This window comes from Pristiophorus japonicus, chromosome 5, assembly GCF_044704955.1.
Source record: "Pristiophorus japonicus isolate sPriJap1 chromosome 5, sPriJap1.hap1, whole genome shotgun sequence".
Taxonomy (NCBI): Eukaryota; Metazoa; Chordata; class Chondrichthyes; family Pristiophoridae; genus Pristiophorus; species Pristiophorus japonicus.
The window spans coordinates 167,154,476-167,175,080 of NC_091981.1; the positions used below are offsets into that span (position 1 = coordinate 167,154,476).

A 20,605-nucleotide genomic window follows, 5' to 3' on the forward strand; every position below is an offset into this window, starting at 1 on the left:
CATATTAAAGTCACTCATTATAACTGCTGCACCTTTATTGCATGCACTCCTAATTTCCTGTTTGATGCCCTCCCCAACATCACTACTACTGTTTGGAGGTCTGTGCACAACTCCCACTAACGATTTTTGCCCTTTAGTGTTCTGCAGCTCTACCCATATAGATTCCACATCATCCAAGCTAATGTCTTTCCTAACTATTGCATTAATCTCCTCTTTAACCAGCAATGCTACCCCACCTCCTTTTCCTTTTATTCTATCCTTCCTGAATGTTGAATACCCCTGGATGTTGAGTTCCCAGCCCTGATCATCCTGGAGCCACGTCTCCGTAATCCCAATCACATCATATTTGTTAACATCTATTTGCACAGTTAATTCATCCACCTTATTGCGGATACTCCTTGCATTAAGACACAAAGCCTTCAGGCTTGCTTTTTTAACACCCTTTGTCCTTTTAGAATTTTGCTGTACAGTGGCCCTTTTTGTTCTTTGCCTTGGGTTTCTCTGCCCTCCACTTTTCCTCATCTCCTTTCTGTCTTTTGCTTTTGCCTCCTTTTTGTCTCCCTCTGTCTCCCTGTATAGGTTCCCATCCCCCTGCAATATTAGTTTAACTCCTCCCCAACAGCACTAGCAAACACTCCCCCTAGGACATTGGTTCCGGACCTGCCCAGGTGCAGACCGTCCGGTTTGTACTGGTCCCACCTCCCCCAGAACCGGTTCCAATGCCCCAAGAATTTGAATCCTTTTGCACCACTGCTCAAGCCATGTATTCATCTGCGCTATCCTGCGATTCCTACTCTGACTAGCACGTGGCACTGGTAGCAATCCCGAGATTACTACTTTTGAGGTCCTACTTTTTAATTTAGCTCCTAGCTCCTTAAATTCTTTTCGTAGGACCTCATCCCTTTTTTTACCTATGTCGTTGGTACCAATGTGCACCACGACAACTGGCTGTTCTCCCTCCCATTTCAGAATGTCCTGCACCCGCTCCGAGGCATCCTTGACCCTTGCACCAGGGAGGCAACATACCATCCTGGAGTCTCGGTTGCGTCCGCAGAAACGCCTATCTATTCCCCTCACCATCGAATCCCCTATCACTATCGCGCTCCCACTCTTTTTCCTGCCCTCCTTTGCAGCAGAGCCACCTACGGTGCCATGAACTTGGCTGCTGCTGCCCTCCCCTGATGAGTCATCCTCCCCAACAGTACTCAAAGCAGTGTATCTGTTTTGCAGGGGGATGACCACAGGGGACCCCTGCACTATCTTTCTTGCACTGCTCTTCCTGCTGGTCTTCCATTCCCTATCTGGCTGTGGACCCTTCTCCTGCGGTAAGACCAACTCACTACACGTGATACTCACGTCATTCTCAGCATCGTGGATGCTCCAGAGTGAATCCACCCTCGGCTCCAATTCTGCAACGCGGACCGTCAAGAGCTCGAGGCGGATACGCTTCCTACACACGTAGCGCCCAGGGACACCGGAAGTGTCCCCGAGTTCCCACATGGTACAGGAGCAGCATATCACATGGCCGAGCTCTCCTGCCATGTCTTAACCTTAGATACCCTTAAATTGGTAATAACAATGTTACAGTTCACTTACTGATATAAAAAAGAAAAGAAAAGCTACTCACCAATCACCAGCCAATCACTTACCCCATTGGCTGTGACGTCACTTTTTGATTACTTTCTACTTCTATTTTGCTTTCTCTCCCGCTGTAGCTGCACCGGTACGCTGGCTCTCGATCTCCCGCTGGGCCTTTTATAGGTCGCTCCGACACTGTCCGCTGGCTCTCGATCTCCCGCTGGGCCTTTTATAGGTCGCTCCCCTCTCACCAACTGCCGCTGGCTCTCGATCTCCCGCTGGGCTTTTGATAGGTCGCTCCCCTCTCACCAACTGCCGCTGGCTCTCGATCTCCCGCTGGGCTTTTGACAGGTCGCTCCCCTCTCACCAACTGCCGCTGGCTCTCGATCTCCCGCTGGGCCTTTGATTGGTCGCTCCCCTCTCACCAACTGCCGCTGGCTCTCGATCTCCCGCTGGGATTTTGACAGGTCGCTCCCCTCTCACCAACTGCCGCTGGCTCTCGATCTCCCGTTGGGCTTTTGATAGGTCGCTCCCCTCTCACCAGATAATGACCACATAATCTGTTTTTGTTATGTTGATTGAGTGATAAATATTGGGCAGGACACCAGGGATAACTCCCCTGGCTCTTCTTCGAAATAGTGTAATGGTATCTTTTTTTGTCCAACTGCGCAAGCAAACGGGGCTTCAGCTTAAGGTCTCATCCGAAAGACGCCATTCTGCAGCACTGCACTGGAGTGTCAGCCTAGATTTTTGTGCTCAGGTTTCTGGAGTGGGACTTGAACCCATAACCTGCTGACTCAGAGGCAGGAGTGCTACCCACTGAGCCACAGCTGATACAAGGGGGTAGAAATTATGCTGCAGTTATACAAAGCCCTGGTTAGACTGCACCTGAAGTACTGTGTTCAGTTCTGGGCTCCATGCCTTAGGAAGGATATATTGGCCTTGGAGGGAGTGCAGCCTAGATTTACCAGAATGATACCTGGACTCCAAGGATTAAATTACGAGGAGATACTACACAAACTAGGGTAGTATTCCCTGGAATTTAGAAGATTAAGGGGTGATTTGATCAAAGTTTTCAACATATAAAGGGGAATTGATAGGGTAGGTAGAGAGAATCTATTTCCGCTGGTTGGGGAGTCTAGGACTTGGGGACATTGCCTAAAAATTAGAGCCAGGCCTTTCAGAAGTGAAGTTAGAAAACGCTTCTACACACAAAGGGTGGCAGAAGTTTGGAACACTCTTCTGTAAACAGCAGGTGATGCTGGATCAATTGTTTATTTTAACTCTGGGATAGGAAGCAAAGGTGGGTGTATGAAGTTAAGTCACAGATCAGCCATGATTTCATTGAATTGTGGAACAGGATTGAGGGGCTAACTGGCCTACAACAACAACAACTTGTATTTATATAGCACCTTTAATGTAGTAAAATGTCCCGAGGCACTTCACAGGAACGTTATAAAACAAAAAACGAGCCACATCAGCATATATTAGGGCAGGTGACCAAAAGCTTGGTCACAGGTAGGTTTTAAGGAGTGTCTTAAAGGAGGAAAGAGAGGTAGAGAGGCGGAGAGGTTTAGGGAGGGAATTCCAGAGCTTAGGGCCTTGGCAGCTGAAGACACAGCCACAAATGGTTGAGCGATTCAAATCGGGGATGCTCAAGAGGCCAGAATTAGAGAGCAAATATCTCGGAGGGTTGTGGGGCTGAAGGAGATTACTAATAGCGAGGGACAAGAATATGGAGGGATTTGAAAACAAGGATGAGAATTTTAAAATAGAATCCTTGCTTAACCAGGAGCCAATGTAGGTCAGCGAGCACAGGGTAATGGCTGAACGGAACTTGGTGCGTGTTGGGACACGGGCAGCAGAGCTTTGGATAACCTCAAGTTTACGGAGGATAAAACGTGGGAGGCCAGCCAGAAATATATTAGAATAGTCAAGTCTAGATGTAACAAAGGATGAGGGTTCCAGCAGCAGATGAGCTGAGGCAGGGGTGGAGACTGGCGATGTTATGGAAGTGGAAATAACCGGTCTTAGTGACAGCGCAGATATGTGGTCGGAAACTCATCTCGGGGTCAAATATGACTGTTGCGAACAGTCTGGTTCAGCTTAAGATAGTGGCCAGGGAAAGGAATGGAGTCAGTGGCTAGGGAACGGAGTTTGTGGCAGGGACCAAAGACAATGGCTTCTGTCTTCCCAATATTTAGTTGGAGGAAATTTCTGCTCATGCAGTTTGGACATTGGACAAGCAGTCTGATAATTTAGAGTCAATGGAGGGGTCAAGAGAAGTGGTGGCAAGGTAGAGCTGGGTATCGTTAACATACATATGGAAACTGACTGTTTTCAGATGATGTCGCTGAGGAGGAGCATGCTCGAGAAATAGGTAGCAGTGCGGGAGCAGGAAGCCATTGCAGGTGATTCCTTGGCTACGATTAGATATACAAGAATGGAACCAGGCGAGTGCAGTCCCACCCAGCTGAACGATGGTGGAGAGGCATTGGAGGAGAGTGGTGTGGTCAACCCTGTCAAAGGCTGCTGACGGGTCGAGAAGAAGGAAAACAGATAGTTTACCACTATCAGTCATATAGGATGTCATTTGTGACTTTGGTAAGAGCAATTTTGATACAGTGGCAGGCAGAAACCTGATTCAAGGGATTCAAACATCGAGTTCCAGGAAAGATGTGCATGGATTTCAGAGGTGACAACACATTCAAGGACTTTGGAGAGGAAAGGGATGTTGGCGATGGGGTGGTAGTTTGTAAGGAGGGAGGGGTCAAGGGTTGTTTTTTTTAAAGAGAGGGGTGATGACGGCAGATTTGAAGGAGAGGGGACAGTACCTGAGGAGCGAGAACCGTTAACAGTATCAGCTAACATGGGAGCCAGAAAAAAAGTTGAATGGTCAGCAGTTTAGTTGGAATAGGGTTGAGCAGGAAGTGGATCTCCTGGACAAGATGAGCTCAGAGAGGGCATATAGGGAGATAGGAGAGAAACTGAAAAAAGATACGAGTTCAGGGCGAAGGAAGGGGGGGAATAGTGAGCAGTTTTGATAAATGAGAGCAGGACCTGATAGTGCTTTATGTGGTCCAGCCAGATCTGGCAGTGAACGGCTAAACCAGTTGTCCATCATATCCGTGCAAGTCTGCGTCTCTTGGACTTAAGGGAATGGGAATGAGGGTCATACCAGGGGGAACGGCCAGGGTGAGAGAGAGCAATGGTTTAAATGGGGACTAGCATCAAAGGTGGTGATGAAGGTGTGGTTGAGCAGACCGATGCTGCAGAAATGTTGTGAGTAATGGAGGACCAAAAGCTGGACAGTTGAGATTTTAAATAAATTGGGAGAAAGTTTTTTCACAAGCGGACACAGAAGTAAGATTGAGGGAGAAGAGGGATATGGTGGCAAGCGCTACAAGGAAGTGATCAGAGATAGCCTTATCTGTGATTGACAAGATGGGAGTAGCGAAGCCACGTGAGGTGGCAAGGTCAAGGGATTGGCTGTGATTATGGGTTGGGGAGTTTATAGAGGGACAGACTAAGGGAAGATAGGAGGGCAGTGAACTCCTGTTCCTATGCTTCCAAAACAATTCATTGTTAGTTTTATTCTGTAGACAACTCAATCTGTGAATAAACGTATTAGTAGTTTAGTCTATTACAAAAACATTTGTAATGACTGATATGAATCATCCTCTGAACTGATGAGAGCAAATATCAGAAATCCTATTTCTAATCCAGACAATAAATGTATTTATTGCTCACACTAGGCACATTTTAGATTTCTTTGTGCACAAGATCTCACTTCAGTTTATAGGAAGTTGCCACCAGATTAAGTGGCTAAAGTGATTATGCTTCCCTTTGAACAGGAAATGCAAAGGTTTCACTGTCAATCACACGTACACAACTTTTCCAAAGCTGCTCAAACATGAGCATTACTACTGGTGTATGTACAATTGTTTTAAAATATTACATAAACATTCGCTCTTATAACTCCCCCAATCACTGGACATACTCTATGTAGCTGGGTAGCAGCAAAGCACTTAATTCCCTTTAAGGGGAAGGAGGGGAGCACAGAAATGCTTCGGTCTGAGCATGGCTTTTTTTTTGCACCTCTTCAACTTTTGACGCTTGTTGAATCTGCCTTGTAATGTAAACAATGTAAAAAATAACAGCAGCGAGCTGAAAGCTAGATCAGTAGAACTGTTTAACAGTGCAACATGAAAGGGCTTAGTTGTTCCTAATATGGATGTATCCATATGATATTGTATACAATATTGTGTAGAATAGTGGTTTGATACTGCACTTGCAGAGGGTCAGTCACTCACTTTGGCTTAAATATGTAACATTTTTGTGTGCATCATTCTTAAAAATAAACACAGATCTGTGTGTTTAAATGGATTCAAAGAAATTCAGTTTTGTACAGAAAATGTGGCTGGATTCCTATTTTACATGCCTAAATGCTTTAATTGACTTGTTCTCGTTGCTTTACCTTGTAACTTAGTGTGCGTTTTCAAATATGCATTCTTTTGTTTGTATTGCTGTTCCAGCAATGGTTGGTATTTTCATGTCTTCTACAAAGTATAGGTACCTGTATTACCTTTTTTTTTGCTTGCTTTTTTTGTACCGGCTATCCTGGTGATCTCATCCATGGACTTCCAAAATGCATTTGATAAAGCCAGCAAAGTTGAAGCCCATGGAATGAAAGGGACAGTGGCAACATGGATACAAAATTGGCTAGTGACAGGAAACAGAGTAGTGGTGAACGGTTGTTTTTCAGACTGGAGGAATGTATACAGTGGTGTTCCCCAGAGGTCAGTACTATGAACACTGCTTTTCTTGATGTATATTAATGGCTTGGACTTGGGTGTACATGGCACAATTTTAAAATTTGCAGATGACACAAAACTTAGAAGTATAGTGGACAGTGGATAGATTTCAAGCAGACAGTCTGGTGGAAAGTGCAGACACGTTACAGATGAAATTTAATTCAGAAACGTGCAAAGTGATTCATTTTGGTAGGAAGAACGAGGAGAGGCAATATAAACTAAAGGGTACAATTCTAAAGGGGGTGTATGAACAGAGAGACCTGGGGGTATATGTGCACAATTCATTGAAGGTGCCAGGCCAGGTTGAGAAAGTGGTTAGAAAAGCATACAGGATCCTGGGAGTCATAAATAGAAGCATCGAGTACAAAAGCAAGGAAGTTATGACAAACCTGTATAAAACACTGGTTTGGCCTCAACTGGAATAGTGTGTCCAATTCTGGGCACTGCACTTTATGAAGGATGTGAAGGCCTTAAGAGAGGGTGCAGAAAAGATTTACGAGATGGTTCCAGGGATGAGGGACTTGAATTACGTGGATAGATTAGAGAAGCTGGGGTTGTTCTCTTTAGAGCAGAGAAGGTTGAGAAGAGATTTGACAGAAGTGTTCAAAATCATAAGGGGTCTGGACAGAGTACATAGAGAGAAACTGTTCCCATTGGCAAAAGGGTCAAGAATCAGAGGACACAGATTTAAAGTGATTGGCGGAAGAACCAATGGCGACATGAAAAAATTTACGCAGCGAGTGGTTAGGATCTGGAATTCACGGCCTGAAAGGGTGGTGGAGGCAGATTCAATTGTGGCTTTCGAAAGGAAATTGGCCAAGTACCTGAAGGAAACTTTTTGCAGGGCTACGGGGAAAGGGCATGGGAGTGGGATTAACTTATGGGCTCCTGCAGAGAGCCGGCACAGGCTCGACAGGCCGCCTTCTGTGCTGTAACTGTTCTATGGGCTCAATTTTCCCCGTTCATTTGCGCCGTTTTTTTGGTGCACGCCGTTTTGTTTGCCATACTTATTTTTTCAAAGTTTCCCCCTGCGATCTGCGCTGACGTAACTAACTTAGTTACGATTTTTCTAGGCCAGTTTTTTTTTTAAAATGCCATGTCTGCGCCGGTTTTTTCCAATTGTTCAGTTTGGCCAACATTTTTTTCTCAGAACTCCTACACGGCAAGCAAGCCCCAGGTGGACAGAGGAAACGTTTCAAGGACACCATCAAAGCCTCCTTGATAAAATGCAACATCGCCACCGACACCTGGGAGTCCCTGGCCAAAGACCGCCCTAAGTGGAGGAAGAACATCCGGGAGGGCACTGAGCACCGAGTAGCATCACCGAGAGCATGCAGAAAGCAAGCGCAGGCAGCGGAAGGAGCGTGCGGCAAATCAGACTCCCCGCCCTTTCCTTCAACGACTGTCTGTCCCACCTGTGACAGAGACTAATTCCCGTAATGGACTGTTGAGTCACCTAAGAACTCACTTTTAGAGTGGAAGCAAGTCTTCCTCGATTTCAAGGGACTGCCTACGATGATGATGATGGTGCTATGTAGGAGACAATTGATTCGACTTCATCGCATCAGGAACATTAGAGCCTGTAGGATGCTGGGCAGGAGGCCTTGCCCACCTCAGGTATATCGAGACAGGCGTTCGTACCTCCATCTGAGTGATGCAGACTATGTCAGAAGGCTGCGTTTCCGCAAAGCAGTTGTAACTGAGATCTGTGAATTGGTCAAAGCAGACCTGCAACCTAGAAGCATCATGAGGACTGCTTTGTCAGTTGAAGTGAAGGTTACAGCTGCACTTTCATTCTATGCCTCCTGATCATTTAGAAACATAGAAACATAGAAAATAGGTGCAGGAGCAGGCCATTCAGCCCTTCTAGCCTGCTCCGCCATTCAATGAGTTCATGGCTGAACATGAAACTTCAGTACCCCCTTCCTGCTTTCTCGCCATAACCCTTGATCCCCCGAGTAGTAAGGACTTCATCTAACTCCCTTTTGAATATATTTAGTGAATTGGCCTCAACTACTTTCTGTGGTAGAGAATTCCACAGGTTCACCACTCTCTGGGTGAAGAAGTTTCTCCTCATCTCGGTCCTAAATGGCTTACCCCTTATCCTTAGACTGTGACCCCTGGTTCTGGACTTCCCCAACATTGGGAACATTCTTCCTGCATCTAACCTGTCTAAACCCGTCAGAATTTTAAACGTTTCTATGAGGTCCCCTCTCATTCTTCTGAACTCCAGTGAATACAAGCCCAGTTGATCCAGTCTTTCTTGATAGGTCAGTCCCACCATCCCGGGAATCAGTCTGGTGAATCTTCGCTGCACTCCCTCAATAGCAAGAATGTCCTTCCTCAAGTTAGGAGACCAAATCTGTACACAATACTCCAGGTGTGGCCTCACCAAGGCCCTGTACAACTGTAGCAACACCTCCCTGCCCCTGTACTCAAATCCCCTCGCTATGAAGGACAACATGCCATTTGCTTTCTTAACCGCCTGCTGTACCTGCATGCCAACCTTCAATGACTGATGTACCATGACACCCAGGTCTCGTTGCACCTTCCCTTTTCCTAATCTGTCACCATTCAGATAATAGTCTGTCTCTCTGTTTTTCCCACCAAAATGGATAACCTCACATTTATCCACATTATACTTCATCTGCCATCCACAACTGGGGATCTGTGCACCATCTTTCCACATGCAACACATGTCTCCATTCACCAGGTCACGCTGCACTGTACGCACGTAGGAGTGATTTCATAAAGTTCTCCATGACCGCCCAAGCAATCCATGACAGGGCTGTGGGCTTCTCCAGGATTGCTTGCTTCCCAAAGATACAGGGCTGCATTGATTGTATCCACATTGCCTTGCGAGCACCTTTGAAGGATTCAGAGATGTAAATGTGCAGCTCGTGTGTGGCAACCTGCATCATATCATGTCAGTCGATGCAAGATATCCTGGCAGCACTCACGACGCGTTCATCCTATGCGGTAGCGTTATATTTGCCATGTTGCAGCAGCCAGAAGGGCAGAGCTGGCTACTGGGAGACAAAAGGTACAGCCTCGCCACCTGGCTCACGACGCCCCTACGCATAACCCAGACGGAAGCTGACCGTCAATACATGTTGCACATTGCGACGTGCAGCATCATTAGCATATTGAAACAGCGTTTTCGATGCCTGGACCATTCTGGAGGCTACTTGCTGTACTCCCCTGAGATTGTCAGTCAGTTCACTGTTGTGTGCTGCATAATTTAGCCATCATGAGGCAGCAGCAACTGGTAGTGGAAGACCCATTTGTGGTGAGAGTGGCTGCTGATAATGATGTGGAAGATGCAGGTGACCCGGGGGGGGGGGGGGGGTGAAAAGAAGCCATGCAAGTGCCCGAGCCCAACGGAGGAGGAGGGTGGGCGATCCTGCCCCTTTAACGATTGCTCGAGCCTTGGGCCAGCAGCTCATCCTTGAACACTTTACTGATGCCCGAGGACTCAACGACAATTATTCCACATGGACTTGTTTACTGTTTGAAGTTGTGTTGTGTTAATGGAACATGATTCAGTTTGAATGTGAAATATATTTTATTCAAAAGTTTACAATGTACTTAACTCAACTTTATTAAAGTTATTCTTGTATCAAACTTTACTTTAATATCACTCGATTACTTAACTTGTAAATTTACATAACTTTAAAAAAAACTTTTAATTTGAGAACCGTTACAACAGTAACAATAATAATAACAGCAGCAAAGAAAGGCTGCACCCATCTCTCATTCCCCCTTATTCGAAGACTGCCCGCTGCCCTTGGTCTTGAACTCTCCACCACCTCTGCCTGCAGGCAGTGGCGCAGTGTTTCTGGGCTTGATACTAAGCTTATTCTTTCTAACATCTCGGGTATTGCGCATCTTTTGAGTGGGGGGCGTTGGCATCAGGCAGCAAGTTGGAGGGCACTGCTTTGGGCTCTATAGAGGCTGGTGTGGGGATTGGATTGGGAGTGACAGTTGATTGTCAGTGGGCACGGGGTCTGGGCATGTTCCCTTATTGCAATAGCTAACTCCAACATACCATCCCTCATGCGCCTGGACAGTGTCTAAACGACCTGTAACATTCCCTCTCTCATGGTCAGTGACGTGGTTTGCACGACCTCTGACACTCCCTCCCTCATGGCCACTATTCGCTCACTGATGGTCCTGGATATCGTTCCCATTGCGCGTGTCATTGCTGTTACTTCTCCCGACAGTCCCGCTACCTCATCACTCACGCCACTGATGGCGTCCAGGAGTGATTGGGTAAGGTCAATGCTCTCCACACTCAGTGACATCATCTGAAACACATCTGTTAGTGTTAAATCCAAGGAAGAGGTATATAAATTGGCCAGAAAAAGCAGCAAACCTGAGGACTGGGAGAAATTTAGAATTCAGCAGAGGAGGACTAAGGGTTTAATTAAGAGGGGGAAAAAAAAAGTGTATGAGAGGAAGCTTGCCAGAAACATAAAAACTGACTGCAAAAGTTTCTATAGATACGTGAAGAGAAAAAGATTAGTGAAGACAAACGCAGGTCCCTTGCAGTCAGATTCAGGTGAATTCATAATGGAGAACAAAGAAATGGCAGACCAATTGAACAAATACTTTGGTTCTCTCTTCACGAAGGAAGACACAAATAACCTTCCAGATGTACGAGGGGACAGAGGGTCTAGTGGGAAGGAGGAACTGAAGGATATCCTTAAAAAACAGGAAATTGTGTTAGGGAAATTGATGGGATTGAAGGCCAATAAATCCTCGGGGCCTGATAGTCTGTATCCCAGAGTACTTAAGGAAGTGGCCCTAGACATAGTGGATGCATTGGTGATCATTTTCCAACAGTCTATCGACTCTGGATCAGTTCCCATGGACTGGAGGGTAGCTAATGTAACACCCCTTTTAAAAAAAGAGGGAGAAAAAACAGATAATTATAGACCGGTTAGCCTGACACCAGTAGTGAGGAAAATGTTGGAATCAATTATTAAGGATGAAATAGCAGCGCATTTGGAAAGCAGTGACAGGATCAGTCCAAGTCAACATGGATTTATGAAAGGGAAATCTAGCTGGACAAATCTTCTGGAATTTGAGGATGTAACGAGCAGAGTGGACAAGGAAAAACCAGTGGATGTGGTGTATTTGGATTTTCAAAAAGCTTTTGACAAGGTCCTACACAAGAGATTGGTGTGCAAAATCAAAGCACATGGTATTGGGGGTAATGGACTGATGTGGATAGAGAACTGGTTGGCAGACAGGAAGCAGAGAGTCGGGATAAACGGGTCCTTTGCAGAATGGCAGGCAGTGACTACTGGAGTGCCGCAAGGCTCAGTGCTGGGACCCCAGCTCTTTACAATATACATTAATGATTTAGATGAAGGAATTGAGTGTAATATCTCCAAGTTTGCAGATGACACTAAACTGGGTGGTGGTGGTGTAAGCTGTAAGCTGTGAGGAGGATGCTAAGAGGCTGCAGGGTGACTTGGACAGGTTAGTTGAGTGGGCAAATGCATGGCAGATGCAGTATAATGTGGATAAAAGTGAGGTTATCTACTTTGGGGGCAAAAACACAAAGGCAGAATATTATCTGAATGGCAGCAGATTAGGAAAAGGGGGAAGTGCAACAAGTCCTGGGTGTTATGGTTCATCAGTCATTGAAAATTGGCATGCAGGTACAGCAGGCGGTGAAGGCAGCAAATGGTATGTTGGCCTTCATCGCCAAGGGATTTGAGTATAGAAACATAGAAAATAGGTGCAGGAGTAGGCCATTCGGCCCTTCTAGCCTGCACCGCCATTCAATGAGTTCATGGCTGAACATTCAACTTCAGTACCCCATTCCTGCTTTCTCGCCATACCCCTTGATCCCCCTAGTAGTAAGGACCTCATCTAACTCCTTTTTGAATATATTTAGTGAATTGGCCTCAACAACTTTCTGTGGTAGAGAATTCCACAGGTTCACCACTCTCTGGGTGAAGAAGTTCCTCCGCATCTCGGTCCTAAATGGCTTACCCCTTATCCTTAGACTGTGACCTCTGGTTCTGGACTTCCCCAACATTGGGAACATTCTTCCTGCATCTAACCTGTCTAACCCCGTCAGAATTTTAAATGTTTCTATGAGGTCCCCTCTCATTCTTCTGAACTCCAGTGAATACAAGCCCAGTTGATCCAGTCTAGGAGCAGGGAGGTCTTAGTGCAATTGTACAGGGCCTTGGTGAAACCTCACCTGGAATATTGTGTTCAGTTTTGGTCTCCTAATCTGAGGAAGGACATTCTTGCTTTTGAGGGAGTGCAACAAAGGTTCAACAGACTGATTCCAGGGATGGCTGGGCTGTCATATGAGGAGAGACTGGATCAACTAGGCCTTTATACAGTGGAGTTTAGAAGGATGAGAGGGGATCTCATAGAAACGTATAAGATTCTGATGGGACTGGACAGGTGAGATGCGGGAAGAATGTTCCCGATGTCGGGAAAGTCCAGAATCAGAGGACGCAGTCTTAGGATAAGGGGTAGGCCATTTAGGACTGAGATGAGGAGAAACTTCTTCACTCAGAGAGTTGTTAACCTGTGGAATTCCCTGCCACAGAGAGTTGTTGATGCCAGTTCATTGAATATATTCAAGAGGGAGTTAGATATGATCCTTACAGCTAAAGGGATCAAGGGGTATGGAGAGAAAGCAGGAAAGGGGTACTGAGGGAATGATCAGCCATGATCTTATTGAATGATGGTGCAGGCTCAAAGGGCCTACTCCTGCACCTATTTTCTATGTTGGATCCTGTACCTCAGGAGAGCACAGTTGTGCCTCCCTGCAACCCAGCACTGGGACCCACAAACTCGGAAGGTGTGAAATCATGGAATGTCCCACCATAACTCAAACCACTAGTCACGGAAGAAGCTGTCAACCTCCATGAGCGGGAGCTCCTCCAAAGTCAGTACAACAGTGGGAGTTTCATCCAGCTCCAACTCCTCCTCCTCATGTTCTTGGTCTGAAGAGTTGGATTGAAAGATGTTCTTTTCAGGCTCATCCTCATCTGAATCATCTTCTGCATCATCAGGGTTGACTTCAAGTTCTGCAAAAGATAACAAATCAAATGTTATCAGCAGAGAAGGGGGCAGGGTGGGTGGCATGAGTAGGCTCACACATCACAGGCCAGGCAGCAGGCAGATTTGAAGCACCATGATGAATTTGCAGCACTTACCCTCTCCCTCGAGTGTGGGCCCAGCTTGTGCAGTACTGATTTATTTTTTTTACAGGCAGGACCCATCAAAGCAGCAATCCTCTCTTCCAAGGGTGTCAGTAGGTGCAGATTTTCCAGACCTCCTCCTGTTCGAGTTCTTTCCCTTTTATTATGTGCCACCGTCCTCTGCAAAGATGAAAATGCAACTTTTTGGAGGGGTCGTCTTTCTGCTGGGTGGGACATATGCAGCTGGTCATTTTTACAATTGTAATTCCATTGAATAAATAAAAGTATTACTTACACTAACTACTTGACCAAGGTCCTGCCACTTCTTTTTACACTGGCCTCCAGATCTTAGTGGTCACCATTGCACAGTAAGTAATCTTCTGCAACTTGGTTCCAGCATTTCTTCATTTCTTTGGGTGGAACTTTTAAATGACCTCTGCTGGTGTCCAGCTCCTGCCATCTGTTCTCAATCACAGTAACGAGTGCCTCCACTTCTTCCTGGAAGAAATTCCTGGTCCTTGCACTGCATGGCATCTTGTATTGCTCCAGCTGTGATTTTTCCAATGCTCTCAACACTCCTTACACAACTAACTCTTTAAAAATGGCCGATTGCCAAATCCGAGCTGTACGGAGCATGCGCATCCACTGGAACATCAAAAACATAACTTTTTTTCCTCCACATGCGCAGAAACAGCGGCTTCGTCTTTTGGCACAGACAGCAGTCTCCACCACCCCCCGCCTGAGGCGACTGACATGCTGCGCGGCGTCAAATTCGAATTATACATCGGGGAAACTTTGGAAAAATATTTCTGGCCTAGAAAAACAGGCATAACTCTGGCACTACGCCAGAAAACAGGCTTGGGGAAAATTGAGCCCAATGATTCTATTCTAAGATTCGATGATTGGCAGTCAGGTTCCATATGTATATCAGCAACATCTAGCTCTACCTCCAGCACTTTTCTTGTCCCCATGCCTCTTCAGTATTGTCAAGCTGCCTGACTGGCATTAAGTCATAAATGAATCAGAATTTTCTCCAACTGGACATCTACAAGATCATCATTTTCAGCAGTTACCAAAATGCCCTCTAATTTGCCACTGACTCCATCACTGTCTCGATACTCACTCAAGCTGAACGGGACTGCGTAACTTGAGTATCCTGTTCGACCAAGAGTTGAGCTTCAATCCTCATCCTGTCCATCATAACTGCTTACTTCCTTTGCAATATTGCCCAACTTCATCCTCACTGCAACTAAAACATTCATCTTTTCATCACCACTCGACCCAATTTCTCGAATGCCTCCCTATCAGCCACCTGACCTCCACTCGGCATCTGCAATCTGGTTTCCTCCAGTCTCGAACTTTGTTCATTCCCTCCTCCCAGTATTATTTGTGGCAGACCAAATTAATCCCACTTTCTGGAACTCTCACTGAACCCCCTCCACTTCTCAAAAGCTTCCTTAAATCTCGCTGACCAAGCCTTCGGGAAACTGCTGCAGAAAGGCCTGGGTGTCCTGTGTGAACGTTTTATGTTGTGCTTTCAGGGAGCAGCAAGTGGTTAACATTGGGAATGGGCAGCTGGAAGAGAGTGAATTTGTCTCATGCCCGACACCTTCCTGGCGCTGGTTACAAGGCTGCCAGCCGTGGCGCCTCCTTCCATTCAGTCCAGGGCTCGGAGAACTGAAGGCGGGCGCCGTTTCCACAGAGCCTAAGTGCGCTGCCAGCGGGCTGTGGTTAAGCGGAGGCCCGGAGTGTGTGACCCGAGAGCGGGCTCGCGTTACCTTGCGGAGAGACTCTCTCAGACTGTAATGCTCCTGAGCGTAGATTATGTCCTGGGTCGGTGGGGAACAGAGCGTTTTCCGGGCCGCGCTCTCCGAGTAATACTTGGGGCTGAGTGCGAGCCGCCCACGGGCTCCGATCCGGCTCCGCACCAACAGCCGGCTGTAGCTGGAAGCCATGATGCTGATTTTGCGCATGCGCGGCTGCGCGCCTCAAATAACCGCCACCCCGGGGCATTCATATCGCGTCTTTCACGGCCACCGGACGTCTCAAAGCCTTTGCAGCCAATGAAGTACTTTTGCAGTGTAGTCACTGTAATGTAGGAAACGTGGCGGCCAATTTGCGCACAAGCAAGCTCCCACAAACAGCACTGTGATAATGACCAGATAATGTTTTTCTGTTAAGTTGATTGAGGGATTAATATTGACCAAATCACCAGGGATAACTCCCCTGTTCTTCTTCGAAATAGTGCCATGGGTCTTTTACATCCACCTGGGAGGCAGATGGGACCTCAGTTTAAGGTCTCATCCGAAAGATGGCCCCTCCTCAGCACTGCACTGGAGTGTCAGCCTCAGTTTTTTTTGTGCTCAAGTCCCTGGAGTGGGAGGGGTCATTGCAAGAGCTGAGGTGAGGGGAGGGAGAGTGGTCATTGTAAGAGGTGAGGGGAGGAGGGGTCATTGCAAGAGCCAAGAGTGAGGAAGAGAGTGCAAGAACCGGGGAGGGGCCATTGTAAGAGCTGAGATTCAGGAATGGGTCACTGCAAGAGCTTTGAGTAGAGGAGGGGGTCACTACAAGAGCCAAGATTGGGGAAGGAGCCCCTGCAACATCCAAAACAAGGACAACGAAGAGAGTGGCTTTTGCAAGAGCTGAGGCCAGCAATAAAGGTAGTATCTGAAAGAGGTGAGATTCATCAGCTTCACAATTGTAACTGAGCTTCATATATCTCGTTCTAAAAAATAAATGGCACTTTCTTCATCAATGGGTTTTCAATCACCTAAAGTAGTATCCTGCATTCGCCGGCAGCTAGTTCCTGTAGTACGAATCTCCCACAACTAGGGATAAAATTAAACAAAACATGCCAAAAATGTTTAGACTGGGACCAAGGAAATCTTTTATTGGGGGGGAGAGGGGTCCATTTGGCTACTATCTGTCATTGTTGGGGTTAGTAAAGCAGTGCATTCCGGTGGTGTGTCATGACACCATCACACACAAACCATTTCCCATATGACATTACGGGGTAGAAATTGGTTTGCGTTTTTCCCATCCAGTAAGTTGTATGTGGAGGTGCGACCAGTGGTGGCAGCTTGCTGCCAGTACATCGATGAGGCCTGAGGACCAATTGCTATCGATCCTTGGGTTTCTTGGTTTGGGCACGCGCTGCTCAGGCCCAGACTAATATCTCCAGCTAACATCCTGCCTACATGTGGAATGTTGGACTTCACAACACAGCTAGTTTGCAGGAAGACTGACTGTATGTTACAAAATAAATGAGGAACACTGGATCACATAGTTCACTCCCCCCTGATATAAGCTACAATGTAAAGGCAACTATATTGGTGTGTGTAGGTTGAGCAGGTTGGGCCTATACTCATTGGAGTTCAGAAGAATGAGAGGTGATCGTATCGAAACATCTAAGATAATGAGAGAGCTCGTTAAGGTGGATACAGAGAGGATATTTCCACTCATAAGGGAAACTAAAACTAGGGGGCATTGTCTCAGAATAAGGGGCCACCCATTTAATACTGGGTTGATGAGGAATTTCTTCTCTCAGAGGGTAGTAATTCTGTGGAATTCTCTGCCCCAGGGAGCTGTGGAGGCTGGGTCATTGAATATATTTAAGGCAGAGATAGACAGATTTTTGAGTCTTAAGGGAATAAAGGGTTATGGGGAGCAGGCAGGGAAGTGGAACTGAGTCCATGATCAGATCAGCCATGATCTTATTGAATGGCGGAACAGGCTCGAGGGGCCAAATGGCCTACTTCCCCTCCTATTTCTTATAAGAACATAAGAAATAGGAACAGGAGTAGGCCATATGGCCCCTCGAGCCTGCTCCGCCATTCAATAAGATCATGGCTGATCTGATCATGGATTCAGCTCCACTTCCCCGCCCGTTCCCCATAACCCCTTATCACCTTATTGTTTAAGAAACTGTCTATTTCTGTCTTAAATTTATTCAATGTTCCAGTTTCCACAGCTTGTTGAGGCAGTGAATTCCACAGATTTACAACCCTCTGAGAGAAGAAATTTTTCCTCATCTCTGTTTTAAATGGGCGGCCCCTTATTCCAAGATCACGCTCTCAAGTTCTAGTCTCCCCCATCAGTGGAAACATTCTCTCCGCATCCACCCTGTCAAACCCCCTCATAATCTTATACATTTTGATAAGATCACCTCTCATTCTTCTGAATTCCAATCAGTAGAGGCCCAACCTACTCAACCTTTCCTCATAAATCAACCCCCCCCCCCATCCCCGGAATCAACCTAGTGAATCTTCTCTGAACTGCCTCCAAAGCAAGTATATCCTTTATTACAGATCTCAGAGTGCCTCTCCAGCCTGTGAGGCCTCCTGAAATACAGGTGCTCCCAAGGGATTGTGGGATCCCTTGGGACTCCAGGGGATAAGCCCTCTGGTAGTTAGACATGGTATTTACATTTACAGGTTTACATACATAACAGAAAGGACAGCTATTGCCAAATGTAAAGGCCATTATGAATAAATGGAGTGAGACTCACTCATTTTTAGTTTAAAGTTTAATCTGCTTTGGTGCATTTCACTTTTGAAAAATAAATGCCATTCAACCTTCCAAATGGAATGCAAATTAGTTCAAAGTCTATGTTATTCAGATAATTTCCTTAATGTTGACAGCCCTATGTAGCAATGTGTTTGCTTGTGATTGGGAAAACAAAGCAAACACACCGATTGCAAAATCCATTGAAATGCGACTTAAATCACCATTTCTTTATTTTTTCAAGAGAAAAGTGGAAATAAAGGAGACTTGACAAGCATTGATGGAGGAATATATTTTTATAAACAAGGAGTTTTGGATATTTAATTTTAATGAAATTTATTCTGTGCTAGCTTCTTTTGTCGAGAAAGTTTGATTTCAAAATATGCCTTTAATATTTCATATAAATGCCAAAGTTAAACCACATGACATCTTTCAGATGAAACGTTAGTTCAAGGCCCTATCTGCCCTCTCAAGTGGACGTAATTGGACCCATGGCACTATTCTAAGAAAAGTTCTCCCCGATTTCCTGACCAATATTTATCCCTCAACCGACATCACTAAAAAAAGATTATCTGGTCATTGTCACATTGCTGTTTGTGGGAGCTTGCTGTGAGCAAATTGGCTGCAGAATTTCCTACATTATAGCAGTGACTGCACTTCAAAAGTACTTAATTGGCTGTAAAGCGCTTTGGGACATCCGGTGGTCATGAAAGGTGCTATATAGATGCAAGTCTTACTTTCTACACCAGCACTTTTAAAAATTCATTCCTGGGATGGGGACATCGCTGGCAAGGCCAGCATTTATTGCATCCAAAGGTGGTATATGAATTTAAAGCAAATGATAGCATTTTAGGATGTTTGCAGTGGATTCTGTACGGAAAGACCCTTTTTCCATGCACTATTATGCTTTAAAATGCGAAGGTATTACAGTCACTAGAGATGCGAAGGAATTCATGAATGGAGTGAACTAGGAATTTCACTTTTCACTATTGTAGACTTTGTCGATACAACACATGCAAAAAATAAATTGAATTAACAAATTATACTGATGGTTACTGACTGTTATTTTCTGTAAATTAAACAGCATGTAGAGCATGGTTTTACAGCTAACAAACCACAAAACCAAACTATAAATATCGAGACCATCCTACAAACTGCACAGAATATATAATTTTTTTTTAAATCGTACATCTGCATACTTGATGTTCGTCTAAAAAAACTTACTTCCTGTTATCACATTTTTGTTACATTTTTTGCGTTAACTTTTAGGGCTAGAATTTCAGTTTTCAGCGAAAACGGTAGTTTTACACTAAAATTACCGTTTTCACTTCGCTACCATTTTTAGGCACGCTTTTTGGCCTTTAATTCTGGTAAAGATCGGTATTGCATAAGGATTCGCGGCGCAAACCGCGAATTTCGGCAACTTTAGTCCGAGGCCAATAGCGTTGCGAGAGAGGGGGGGTGGGGGGCGGGGAAACAACAAAAAAAAATTTGCAAAAAAACCATTCACAAAACATTCACAAAACCCTGACCTACTAAATCGCTGAAAAATAATTTAAAAATAAAAACTTTAACTTACCTTTTTTGCAGGTCTTCATACTTACCATTGCTGGCAGTGCTGCACCACAGGTTTTACCCTGTCGGTATTCTGGGCGCAGAATACGGGTCCCTAGAGAGCCAAACATTAATCGCAAACGCTATTTGTAATGCTGCACGACGGTGCTCCTCTCCCTGGTGGTACATGGAAGCACCGCCACAAAAAGGTGCCCTGAAGATCCCGCCGAACGGGTTTTCACTGCAGAGGGTCAAATCGCAGCGAAAACCCGGTCAAAAAGTTGCCGAAATTCTAGCCCTTTACCATTATAAATTCTTACATCCACAGTTATAATGGTCATTTCCAATGTAAACTTGTCATACTGTAACTGCAATACACGCCTGGCTGGCCTCCCACATTCTACCCTACGTAAACTTGAAGTCATCCGAAACTCGGCAGCCCATGTCCTAACACACACCAAGTCCCGCTCACCCATCACCCCTGTACTCGTTGACCTACATTGGCTCCCGGTTAAGCAACGCCTCAATTTCAAACTTCTCATCCTTGTTTACAAATCCCTCCATGGCCTCGCCCCTCCCTATCTCTATAATCTTCTTCAGCCTCACAATCCCCCGAGATGTCTGCACTCCTCAAATTCTGCCCTCTTGAGCATCCCTGATTATAACTGCCTTCAGCTGCCTAGGCCCCAAGCTCTGGTATTCCCTCCCTAAACCTCTCCGCCTCTCTACCTCTCTTTCCTCCTTTAAGCCGCTCCTTAAAATCTACCTCTCATCTGCCGTTATTTCTTCTTATGTGGCTCGGTGTCAAATTTATTTGTTTTTGTCTTAAAACACTCCTGTGAAGCTCCTTGGGACGTTTTACGACGTTAAAGGCGCAGTCCCTGGCCAAAGACCGTCCTAAGTGGAGGAAGAGCATCCGGGAGGGCGCTGAGCACCTTGAGTCTCGTCGCCGAGAGCATGCAGAAAGCAAGTGCAGGC

At 45.8% G+C, this 20,605-nt stretch overlaps 1 protein-coding gene across 1 annotated transcript in view; it reads right to left on the reverse strand.

Moving 5' to 3' along the window:
• Window positions 1–15,525, reverse strand: part of LOC139264505 (probable acyl-CoA dehydrogenase 6) — a 167,919-nt gene extending 152,394 nt beyond the window's left edge. The window contains exon 1 of the mRNA XM_070881078.1: window positions 15,349–15,525. Within this exon, the coding sequence (XP_070737179.1) occupies window positions 15,349–15,525 (177 nt within the window). The remainder of the gene's footprint in view (window positions 1–15,348) is intronic.
• Between the last annotated feature and the right edge of the window lie 5,080 nt (window positions 15,526–20,605).